Below are 12,759 nucleotides of genomic sequence, written 5' to 3'. Positions count from 1 at the left end.
AGAATTCTTCATCGACCAGGAATAATGTTCTTGATAAATCATGATATAAGGAATAAAAGAGGATGAGGCATGCTGCTCCAGGAAACTAATCTGTGATGAGGTGATGGGATGTGACCCAACACAAAGTGGATTAGTGTCCACAAACAGCAGGTCATGAAGGGTTCTGGCACTCGTGAAGCCTGGAGCACTCATACTGAGTGAAATGGAGATTATGTTGAAAAAAAGATCCACTTTTGTGATTTATTTTCGCAATAAACAATGCGAAATCAATAAAATATGGTTTTCTTTCCTGACAGCTGCAACACTCTTTAAGGATGAAGATCAGTTTAAAGATGTCACGAGGAAAAAGCTGTTCAAGTGAAACAATTGTAACACTGGGGAACACAATTTTTGTTGAGTTAGGTCTGACAGCTGTTTTTAACTAATTTTTGGGTGCGGAATCCAAAACTGATCTCAGTTTTTCTCTATCATGTCAGGTTTTGAACTATAGGAGCCCCGTTTTCTTAAAAAATATGAAAAATACTGTACTTAACAGATATGTGCTTGTTTCATAAAAATTTACAAATATTGACATACAATGAAATATGAAAGAAACAGGCATGACTGCACTGCTTATTTAACACTTATGTTTTTACAAAGGATATGGTTACTGTAATTGTAATTGTGTGCAAGTAGTTAAGGTAAAAATTTACAGCTCTTTCTGGAGTGTTCAACTTGAGGACTATTGCGTTTGATGCTCCAACAATAGTCAGCCATCATATGTACATCCCATCTACCCTGATAACGTTCTTCCATAACCTTCAAATCTTGGTGAAATCGTTCACCTTGCTCGTCGCTAACAGCACCAAGATTTTCCAGAAAGCTGGCAAGATGGCAATGCAGAAAATGTAGTTTAATACTCATGTTGCAACCAAGTGCTTTGTAGCGCTCCAATTGTTTCTGAACAATTTCTGTGTAATTACTTGCACGTGTATTTCCAACAAAGTTCTTGATGACGTCTTTGAATGATAACCAAACATTCTTCTCAAGGTCTGACATAGTCCCGGTGAACTGTTCATCTTTGATGAGCTGCCGAATTTGTGGACCATCAAACACACCGGCCTTGATTTTTTCAATTGACAGTCCAGGAAATTGCAAGATGATGTACTTGAAACAGTCGCCATCAGTTGGCAATGCTTCTACAAATTGCTTCATGAGACCTAGTTTTATGTTCCGAGGTGGGAATATTATTTTCTTCCTGTCAACAAGTGTAGAATGTTGGGATCTCCAGGTTTAAGATCAGATCTTGGAGGCCAATTCGTCTCAACCCAATGCTTCTCTCGAGCTCTGCTATCCCACATACAGAGAAAGCAGGGATACTTTGTGTACCCATGTTGCTGACCAAGAAGGAAGCACACCATTTTAAGGTCAACACAGATTATCCAATTGTGTTTGTCATATTGCAATAACTCAATGACTCTCTTTACATCTCCATGTTCTTCACAAAGACAGACAGAATGCCCAATAGGGACTGCACCGAATAAATTGCCATTGTGTAGAAAGACACACTTCAAACTCCGCTTTGAGCTATCAATAAACATTCGCCATTCATTCGGATTGTAGATTGAAAGCCCTAATTCCTTCAGTAAACCAGGAATGTTATGGCAAAACACAAAGCCGCTATCACTTCGAAAGTACTGCAGAAATGTACTTTCTTTGGTTTGAAAGTATGATACCTTCACTCCTTGTTCAAGTAAGTTTTTCTCATTCGTTCTTGATGCTAGGATTTCTTAAGCTTTTTTTGATAGGCCCAAATCACGTGCCAAATCATTCAACTCGTGCTGATCAAATCCCCTATGAACTGAATCCTTGTGAATTTCAAAATCTGCATAAACAATGCGAAATCAATAAATTGTCAAATCAACAAATTTATCAACAAGGCTGAAAGTTGTGCTTGAGGTGTCAGTAGGTGGAAAAGTCCAGAAAATTAAGATCCATTCTGTGAGTATTTCATGAAATTAATCCTAATCAGTGCGGCTACATGAGTTATATTTCTGCACTGAAGGGAGATGAAATGGTTAATAGAGGAGTGCTCATGATCTCTCTGTGTTTGTGCTCCTCCTCTTCCTCTATTGCTCTTTCACACACAGAACCAGGAAGTAACTTGTCATTTCAAAGAAAACAAAACTGATCTCTCTTTCTCTCTTGTTGCGATTCAGGAAAATGGCTGAGGCCAGTATTTCAGTAGCTCAGGACCAGTTCATGTGTCCAGTGTGTCTGGATCTCCTGAAGGATCCGGTGACTATCCTCTGTGGTCACAGTTTCTGTAAGGTGTGTATTAATGGCTGCTGGGATCAGGAGGATCAGAAGGGCGTCTACAGCTGTCCTCAGTGCAGAGACACTTTCACGACAAGGCCTGTTCTACGCAGAAACAACATGCTGGATGAAGTGGTGGAGAAACTGAAGAAGACTGAAGTCCAAGCTGCTTCTCCTGCTCACTGTTACACTGGACCTGGAGATGTGGAGTGTGATTTCTGCACCGGGAGAAAACACAAAGCCATCAAGTCCTGTCTGATTTGTTTGACTTCATTTTGTGAAATTCATCTGAAACCTCATCTTGAACGTCCTGCTTTGAAAAAACACACATTAATTGAAGCCTCAGCAAAACTCCAAGAGAAGATCTGCTCTGAACATAACAAGCTGATTGAGATCTACTGTCGTACTGATCAAACCTGCATCTGTTATTTGTGCATGTTGGAGAAACATAAAGACCATGACGCTGTTTCAGTTGCAACAGAAAGAGCTGAAAAACAGGTGAGAACTAGAAATCTTTCCAGAATTAAATCATCTTAATTATAGTTTCCCATCTAGAAACAGGTGCTTTAGTCAATGATATGATTTGAACTTTAATTTCAATGTGTGTTTCAATCAGAAGGATTCTGTAAAAGCTGATTAAAATTGTCTGTGTTCGGGTGAACAGAGTGTTAAATTTATCTTCAGTGATGGTCGTAATCTGGTTTGGGGTGGGTTTCCTGATAACCTTGCCCTTTAGACCTAAAGAGAGAGTTGAGAGACTCTCTTAAAGAATGAACGTTGTCTCTGTGTGTGGTTTTCTGGAATTCACTCGTAAGAAGGAGTCTAAGAGCAACAGGACAAAGAGCGTCTTTGCAGTTCGCGTCCCCGATATAGGCATTAGTAGCTGCTAAAGGCAATCGTATTGGACATAACTAACAGCGTCCAAGTTAACTAGCTGTGTGTAAACATTAGCCATGGACAAGACTATGGCAACTTGGCGGGCAAATCCACAGAAAATCATTTGACTAATCAGACTGCATAGTTATTTCAACATTATCACTAACTAAATGCACAGACAACTTCACTGCAAGCTAATAAAATGTTTATATCCCTCAATATGCTTCCACAGGTGGGATGGGGAGTTTTTGTAGGCTGTGATGTGCTCCGTTTTAGGCAAACAAAGCAAACATTTAAAGCAAAATGACTCTTTATTCCTTTCAGAAAACTGAATCATGGGTTCTAGCTATAGAACCGTGGGTGTGTGCATTCCCCAGAAGAACCGCCTCCTTCCATTCTGCCATCAACTGATCGTGTTAAATAATGCTGCGGAGAAATCATTGATCTTGATTTTATCCAGTCTATGGACGTGACGTGACCCTAGTGATTACTGATAGACTGTCTCAGTGTCACCTGCGGAAAAAACAATCACGTTTTAGAAAAGAAAAAAACATCCACTTTCAAAGCTGCTTCACAGTAACGAGTAACGAGGACCTTGATAGAAATGTAGTGGAGTAAAAAGTACGATATTTGTCTTTCAAATGGAGTGAAGTTAAGGTTATAAGTTTCCAAAAAAAATACTCAAGTAAAGTACAGATACTCAAAAAGTGTACTTCAGTACAGAACTCAAGTAAATGTACTTCGTTACTGTCCACCTCTGATAATTAACTCGATGTATTTGCAATGTAGAAGAAAACTAATTGAACATCACCAGCAGATTCAACCCCAGTTTCCCCCGCTGACTGTGAGAGTCCCTCAGAGCCGCATGCGCATTCTGTGGATTCGGCAGCGAGCGAGTCGCTCTTTGTTTTGAACGAGTGCTCCGGGTCTCTCGTAAATTCCGAGCAAACTAAAGGACGACTTGTGCTACGATGTTGTTCAGGAAAACCACATAAGCTTGATGATGGATCTTAAGAGGTCATTTAAAACTTTCTTGGCCTTAAGAGACTTTCGGAAAACCCAGCCCAGATCAGTTAGTGAACATTTCTCTCTCTCTCTCTCTCTCACTCTCTCTCACACACACACACACACAGAGTACATAACCTTCAGAGTGAAACATGAATGTACTTTGAACTGACATTAATATGGAACCAGTTCGCTCGTACTGTATAAAAAGCTGAATGTATTTTATTTGTCCTCAGAGTGAGTTAAAGGAGGAGCAGATGAAATCCCAGCAGAGAATCCAGGAGAAGCAGAAGAAGGTGCAGGAGCTGAAACAGGCTGTGAACACTATAAAGGTGAGCAGTGAGCAGAGACAGAGCTGCTCCTAGAAACACACACAACATGGACAACGAGTCATTTACAGTCCCAGTAAGAGAGGGAATGATAGATGAGCTTTAAATCTTGTGTGTGTGTGTGTGTGTGTGTGTGTCCCCTAACAGCTCAGTGCACAGACAGCAGTGGAGGACAGTGAGAGGATCTTTACTGAGCTGATCAGCTCCATGGAGAAAAAGCGCTGGGAGGTGACGGAGCTGATCAGAGATCAGGAGAAGGCTGAACTGAGTCGAGCTGAACGACTCCTGGAGCAACTGGAGCAGGAGATTGCTGATCTTCAGAGGAGAGTCACTGAGCTGGAGCAGCTTTCACACACACACGATCACATCTATTTCCTCCAGGTAACACTCACTGTCTGATCTACAGAGCCAGCTGTTCCTCACACACTCTCTAAAACACCTCTCATTAAGGGAACAATAAATGTCCCTGTCTGACATCACAAGTGGGTTTTACATTTCATTTGCTTTCTGTAGGTTTTAGCTTCTGGACGTCGCTCTCCTCCATTTCACAGACCAGATTTTCACACATCCAGTGTCACTGTCCAGCATCTCTCATTTGATGGAGTGAGGAATTCTCTCTCAGAACTGAAAAAGAGACTCGAGGAATTCTGTGAGGAGGAATTCAACAAAATCCCTCCACATGGTAAGAGGAGCTGTTCCTGCTGGAGAAACACAGTGATGTGTTATTTCTTAGCGATGCTCCTGCTTTCTTTTCTGCAGACACTTTATTCACCCGACACTTTGAACTAAAACACTGATTTAAAATGAATAAACTGACTGGATCACTTTAAACTCTTTCCATCTTTTACACAAACTCATGTTTCTATTTTTCTCTCCACAGCTGCAGCAGTTCAGATCATTTCAGAGCCAGAACCACAGAGCAGAGAAGACTTTCTGAAATGTACATCTAAAGCACACACACACACACACACACACACACACACACACACGCTTCTGGGCCTGTCACAATAACAAATTTTGTTGGACGATATATTGTCTCAGAAATTATTGTGATAAACGATATTATTGTTGACGTCTTTTCAAGACAATTTTATTCCACTAGTAAAATAATAATGATCATGCAAATACACCCTTTCATAGAACAGTCAACTTTTTAATTAAGTCAACTTATTCAGTTCCATGAGGCTGGCAGGGGGAGTCGCTCTCTTCTGTGGGATCTTTAACTAGTTTTAGAATGCTAGTTTAAGCTGATATGTGATTGATCTAACGGTAAAACAGCACGAGGGCTCGAGAACTTTGACAGGTTACAATTTTACTTGACAACAGAATGTATCTGAATTCTGATTGGTTGTTGTATCTGAATTCTGATTGGTTGTCGTATCTGGATTCTGATTGGCTGTTGTTATATTATTGCCCTTTTGTTGTGTTCTTGAGCCCAGAGTGGGGGGAGGGGGGAGTGACAGGGTTCTACAGAGAAAAGTTTTCACTGCAACCGAACTGCTGTTTTCGTGACCACGCCCCCAGCGCGGATATTCATATTCACATTGTTCAGTTTGTTTTTCTCTTTTATTTTAGATTTCTGTTATCTGACTCTGGATCCCAACACAGCACATCGTCGCCTCATTCTGTCTGAGAAGAACAGAGCGGTGAGAGGCAGTGAGAGAGCGCAGCGTTACTCTGATCATCCAGAGAGATTTGATTACTGGTGTCAGGTGTTGTGTAAGGAGAGTGTGTGTGGACGCTGTTACTGGGAGGTGGAGTGGAGCGGTGATGGTGCTGTGTTCATATCAGTCTCATATAAAGACATCAGCAGGAAAGGACGGGGTAAAGAGTGTGGGTTTGGATTCAACAATCAGTCCTGGAGACTGTGCTGTTCTTCTTCTCTCTCTTTCTATCACAACAGCATTAAGACTGATCTCAGAGTTCCATCACCCTCCAGAATAGGAGTGTATGTGGATCACAGTGCAGGAACTCTGTCCTTCTACAGCGTCTCTGACACGATGAAGCTCCTCCACAGAGTCCACACCACATTCACTCAGACTCTATACGCTGGGTTTGGACCCTATTGGTTTCCTGGTTCTACAGTGAGATTGTGTGATCCAGAATAAAAGTGTGTAGTGTTTTCTGTAAAATTCCTGCACGTTGCCACGTTGTTGCTCAGTCGTCTGTTTCACTAGAACACAATCCAGCTGCACAAAAACACTCATTTTAATATTTAGATTATAAAATATGCCGATGTCGTGTTCATCCCATATTCAGCCTGGATGATGATTGGCCCGCAGATAGAACCTTATAAATCCAGGTTTATCTGTGAGTTTGGGATTTTTATTCAAATATTACAATCAGAGCGTTGCAGAATAAAAGATAAGAGCACAGGAGAATAAAGTTTCCCCCGGTGATGGAGTTTCTGTGCTGAACTCATTTTCAGACAGAAGCTTTTAATACTGAGGTCAGGATGTCAGCAAGCCGCTGTATTGATACGCAACGGGGTTTTTCTCCACTTTGGATGGATATTTTTAGATTATTTAATCTGTGGGAAATAACTACAGTGTCTTAAATATGTGTTTGTGAAAATCACTGTAAACCTACAACTGACTTTCCTCCAAAAAACATCTCTTTTAATGTTGTCATATATTGTGTGTGTGAATAATGATGATAAATCTGTCTCTGTGAACTGGATCTGTCTGTGGTCTGACTCCTGATTTAGATTCTGAACGATTGTTGGAAAAAAAATTTTAATCCTTTTCATTTTCAATCAAATAAAGCAAAAAAAAAAAAAAAAATCTGTTCCAGTTGTCTATTCTGATTGGTCAGAAGGTCTTGACTAATTTTCTATAAAAGCAGCTCTGACAGTAGTGCAGGTTTATATTAATGGACTTGCACTAATACGTCCTTGTTTCTATAGTAACAGCTCATTGAAGTGAAATTATTTTAGACCTGTTGGTTCACAAATAAAAATAAAAGAAACGTGGATGAACACTGTAATATTTAACCTGGACATTTCTCCTCCAGACCACCAGAGGGCGCCTTTACACATTTTGAATAACTTCACTTCCTCCACTCATTTCCTGTCTGTCGTTATAAAATGCACATAGATCCTACAGTAACTGTGAACCCTTCCAGTGTGTTATTAAATCTCCTCAGTTGTGAGCCGTGTTTATTCTGGATAGATCTACTGTTGATGATCTCGCCTCATCTCTGCCTTTCCCTTTGATTTTAATGATATTTCTAGTGGATGGGGTTTGAACCCTGCACTGACTGGGATTAGATAAAGTCTTGTGTAAACACTACTAGCAGATTTCTTTCTTCTGCCTTTCAGGAGATTCATTTCAGTCTGTTAACAATGTTAAAATGACCCAAAGGTAAAATGACCCGTGTCAGTGTGGGTTTCCTCCTGGTTCTCCAGTGTTCTCCTACTTCTCAAAGACACATCTAATGACTGATTGAGGCGACTCAGGATCTCTGATCTCAAACATTTTCATCTACCAACTTCATTTCCATCTCAACAATCTGTTCATGAGAAAGTGGGACTTCTATTAGCAATAAACAATGCAAAATAAATCAAATCAGGTTTTGACTCCCCTTGTGGTAATAAAGTTATTTATTTCGATTCATTTTCACTCCTCACTAAATTCCAAACTGACAGAATGAGGAAAATATTTCAGCAGAACAAATGACACTGAAGTGCAGATGACAGTGAAATATTTCTGCTTTATTTCCATCCTTAATGAACACAATGTGGTAGTTTTTAGTGCTTGTAGTAAGACACGGTCCTGCTGTAAATCCTCTTGTGTGTCTTTTAGTGAAGATACAGAATTGATGTTTATAGGCTGCTGGGGTTTTTTTGTTTGTTTGTTTTGTTGTGTTTCAGTGATGTGGTGCTACTCTGTAAAACTGAGCCTCCAAATAACAACTCGATTGTATTCGCATATTATAGAATTCTATCTCGAGTTCTGATTTTAAAATGTGATTTCAACGCATACACTTCATGGACAGAAAGAAAGGACAAAATGGGAAAAGAACATAAATGACATACATGATACTTTCTATTGAAGTACAGAAATCGATCTCTGGCCACATTTACCATTTAACATTCATGTGTAGGCAACAATAAAATCAAATTCACTTTAAAGAATTCCTTTATCTCACTTTAGCCATTTATTTCTTTATAAATTTTCAGAAAATGAAAAATTGAATGATTTATTCATTAAATTTAAATGACTGCAATTTAAACTTGTCTTATCATTTCTGACCACTAGAGGATGCTCATGGACACGTGACGCTACAAGAAATGAACCATTTTCAATATTTTTGCTGAACTCACATCAGAACAGACTGAAAACTTGTCTTATCATAAATATAATCAACAATATTGATTCATGATGAGATGAATGGCTTATTCGGTCCCTGCTGTGTGTCATACTGTAACTGGGTTTAATGGAACAGCAGCTCTTTAGTCTCGTTAAAAAAAAAGACAATAAGTCCAGTAAATTTCTCAGCTTCATGATGCTGGAGTTCTACGTTATTCAGTATTTCTTAGTATCTCTTGCTCTCAGTGAATAGAGAGGTTCTTTGGAGAATTCCTGGTGCCCAGATAAACTGATCACAATGATTCGTCTTCTCCATGATGGGATGACTGTTTCTGTTCTCTGTGAAGATGAAGAACTGGAACCTTTTCCTGTGAAAGTTAGTGTAAAACAAAGCTGTGTAGCCACTACATTGTTTGCTCTCTTCACAGGTGCTGTCCTGCATGTAGCCAAGCCGAATCTGCATTATCTGGGCAGCACGGTGGTGTAGTGGTTAGCACTGTTACTGGACTTATACCTGGAGGACGCTCTGGACTCTTACAGTAATGCTTTTATGGCTGAGGACTAAAGTTGACTTGCTAACTTTAGGACTGCAGTTATCATGAACAGTTTTGCACTCAAGTTTCCATCAATGAAGAATTATAACATCAACGAAACTGTCCTCATGTTAAAACTGTTAATATTATAGTCATGCTGTCTGTTGTTGCCCAAATGAGGATGGGTTCCCTTTTGAGTCTGGTTCCTCTCGAGGTTTCTTCCTCATGTAGTCTGAGGGAGTTTTTCCTTGCCACCGTCGCCACAGGCTTGCTCATTCGGGATAGATTAGGGATACAATTAGCTCATGTTTTAAGTCGTTCAAATTCTGTAAAGCTGCTTTGCGACAATGTTTGTTAAAAGTGCTATACAAATGAACTTGACTTGACTGTCGCCTCACAGCAAGAAGGTTCTGGGTTTGAGCCCAGCGGCTGATGGGGGCCTTTCTGTGTGGAGTCTGCGTGGGTTTCCTCCAGGTGCTCTGGTTTCCACCAGAGCCCAAAGGCATGTCGTTAGGTTAACATGGGGTGCCCTTAGGCTGAGGTGCTCTTGAGCGAGGCACCTAACCCCTAACTGCTCCCTGGCTGCTGTAGCACGGCTGCCCACTGCTCTGAGTCCGTGTTTGTGCTCATTGCTCACGTGTGCGTTCACTACTTCAGATGGGTTAAATGCAGAGAGGAATTTCACAAGTGTACATGTGATGAATAAAGTTGTTGTTCTACTTCTTCTTATCATGGAATACAGATAGTTTATCAATACAATCGTACAACCTACATCATTTGCAAGCTAAAAGTAAGGTGTCTACAGCCTCAGTTGTGGAACTTCAGTATGCTGATGATGCTGCGCTCTGTTCATACTCAGAAGCTGGCTTGCAGAGAATCACAGATGCCTTTGCAGAAGCCTACAAAAGACTCAGGCTATCACTGAACTGCACTAAAACAGAGGTTGTGTGTCGACCTGCCTCTGACACCTCCATCCCAATCACCACCCAACCTGAAATTTCTGTGGATGGAACTGTTCTTAAGGTAGTCCCACACTTTAAATATCTCATCAGCTATGTGTCAGGTGATATTTCCCTTGACCATGAAATTAATAACAACATCAGTGCTGGAGCAACAGCTTTTGGCAAGCTACGCAAGCATGATTTTGATCATCACGAACTTGAGTTGAAAACTAAAATAAGAGTCTATAATGCCACTATAATACCAACGCTCCTGTATGGGTCAAAAACATGGACTACGTACCAATATCAAGTAAAACAACTTGAGAAATTTCACTGAAGATGCCTACGGTACGATCCATCATGAACGCCCAATGGTATGATCGTGTTACCAATGCTGCAATTCTTGATAGAGCCTCCTTAACAAGCATCGAGGCTATGCTTCAGCAAAATAGGCTGAGGTGGTATGGACATGTTGTTAAAATGGATGCAAAACAACTTCCAAAACAGCTTTTCTACAGTCAGCGACCCACAGGAATGAGAAGCATTGGTGCTCCTAAGAAGAGATACAAGGATGCCCTAAAAAGAACTTTTAAAGAGTGTGGGATTATTGATTGGGCTACAGCATCAACTGATAGACTGCTCTGGAGGCGTGTGGTCTGCAATGGAGTTGAGACCTTTGAATCCAATCGACGGAAATCAAAGGATGAGAGACACAAGAGACGAAAAACTGCTCAAGCCCTAAAACTGGCACAACCTCCTGGGCAGATGCCTGTATAGTCTTTCAGAGACCACCATGTTCATGTCGAGTGGCAGTAAGAGAGTATTTTAGGTGAAATGCTTGTGAGAAACACACACGAGCTGTTACTATAGAAACACTAATGATTTGCAGCTGCACTACTGTCAGAGCTGCTGTTATAGGGAATTAATCAACACTTTCAGACCAGAACTCTGCAGCACTCAGTACAGGATACTATACATTAATGATCCATTATTGTGGATCAGAAAACCTGACAACTGATTCAGGAGCCCACAGAGTAAACCCAGCGTATAGAGGCTGAGTAAATGTGGTGTGGACTCTGTGGAGGAGCTTCATCCTGTCAGAGACGCTGTAGAAGGACAGAGTTCCTGCACTGTGATCCACATACACTCCTATTCTGGAAGGTGACGGAACTCCGAACTCGGTCTTAATGTTGTTGTGATAGAAATGAAGAGGAGTCCGAGAACACACCAGACTCCACGACTGATCGTTGTACCCAAATATGGTCCGTCTGGGCTGCTCTTTTTTATTGGTCCCTTTATATGAGACTGAGATGTACACACATCCCTCACTGCTCCTTTCCACCTCCCAGTAACTGCGTCCACACACACTCTCCTTACACAACACCTGAGCGATGGAGGTAAACCTCTCAGGGTGATAAGGGAACGGCTTCTCTTTATAACTGCGTCTCACCGCTCTGTCCTTCTCACACAGACGGAGGGAACCATGTGCCGTGTTGGGATCCAGAGTCAGATAACAGAAATCTGAAAGAAAAGAGATGTTGTGCAATAAAGTTTATCGTGTATTAAACACTGGGGTACAATGAGTCATAATTAAACCAGTAATTCATTAGTGCCTCATATTGACACTCTCTCACACCCTCAGTTTCTTACACATTATATCACAGAGAGAGAGAGCAGGAGATTACACAATTAGATGATATTCCTTGTAGAATTGGTCGTATTCAAATTAGCATGGAAGGAGAGCTTCCTGAAGTATAGAAAAGCTCCTAGTGCTGCAAGATCAATGTATCTCTCCACCCTAATCAAAGATAACAAAATAATCCTAGATTCCTTTTTAATCCTGTAGCAAAATTAACTAAGAAAAAGACCACTACAGACACACATGCACCTGCAATATGCAGCAGCAACAACGTCATAATTTTTTTCAATCACAAAATTGAAAATATCCAACAAAAAAATTCAAACTACTCATTTAAGCCCAGACAACTTAAATAACCCAGTCGTTAACAATATAACTTTATAAGCTCAGCAATTAGAATGTTTTACTCCTCTTCGAGAAATCAAATTAATTTCATTAATTTCCACATCAAAATCTTCTTCTTGTGTACTAATCCCTTACCTACATGTCTCTTCAAACAGATAATACCAGAAGCAATTTAAGCTCTTCTAGAAATAATCAATTCTTCCCTTAGAATTGGCTACATATGCAAATCCTTTAAACTTGCAGTTATCAAACCCCTGATTAAAAAACCTGACCTCGACCCCTGTCAGCCCAATGAAAGGCCATTATCAAACCTCCCATTTATCTCCAAGATCCTAGAAAAAGCTGTGGCACAGCAGTTATGCTCATATTTACATTGGAATAACAACCATGAAATGTCTCAGTCAGGATTTAGACCTCATCATAGCACAGAGACAGCACTGGTTAAAGTAGTAAATGACCTGTTGTTGGCATCTGATCTGGACAGTG

General features: G+C 40.5%; 1 protein-coding gene across 1 annotated transcript; it reads left to right on the top strand.

The window, feature by feature from the left end:
- The first annotated feature begins 2,130 nt into the window (after positions 1–2,130).
- LOC132868759 (E3 ubiquitin/ISG15 ligase TRIM25-like) lies at positions 2,131–7,225 on the top strand. The gene is made up of 5 exons (XM_060901914.1): positions 2,131–2,793; positions 4,659–4,886; positions 5,019–5,187; positions 5,386–5,445; positions 6,081–7,225. Exons 1-5 carry the CDS (start codon positions 2,203–2,205, stop codon positions 6,611–6,613), a joined length of 1,581 nt encoding a protein of 526 aa, XP_060757897.1. The 5' UTR covers positions 2,131–2,202; the 3' UTR covers positions 6,614–7,225.
- The last annotated feature ends 5,534 nt before the right edge of the window (positions 7,226–12,759 follow it).

Source organism: Neoarius graeffei, chromosome 2 (assembly GCF_027579695.1).
Source record: "Neoarius graeffei isolate fNeoGra1 chromosome 2, fNeoGra1.pri, whole genome shotgun sequence".
In the NCBI taxonomy this organism is placed as follows: domain Eukaryota; kingdom Metazoa; phylum Chordata; class Actinopteri; order Siluriformes; family Ariidae; genus Neoarius; species Neoarius graeffei.
This window is presented reverse-complemented; position numbering and strand designations above follow the sequence as displayed.

Excerpts from the sequence above, each read along its gene's own strand:
- LOC132868759 (XM_060901914.1), top strand. The coding sequence starts at position 2,203 with ATGGCTGAGGCCAGTATTTCAGTAGCTCAGGACCAGTTCATGTGTCCA. Across the intron at positions 2,794-4,658 it reads CAGAAAGAGCTGAAAAACAG|GCACAGACAGCAGTGGAGGA; the intron begins GTGAGAACTAGA and ends TAACAGCTCAGT. Across the intron at positions 4,887-5,018 it reads ATCACATCTATTTCCTCCAG|GTTTTAGCTTCTGGACGTCG; the intron begins GTAACACTCACT and ends TGCTTTCTGTAG.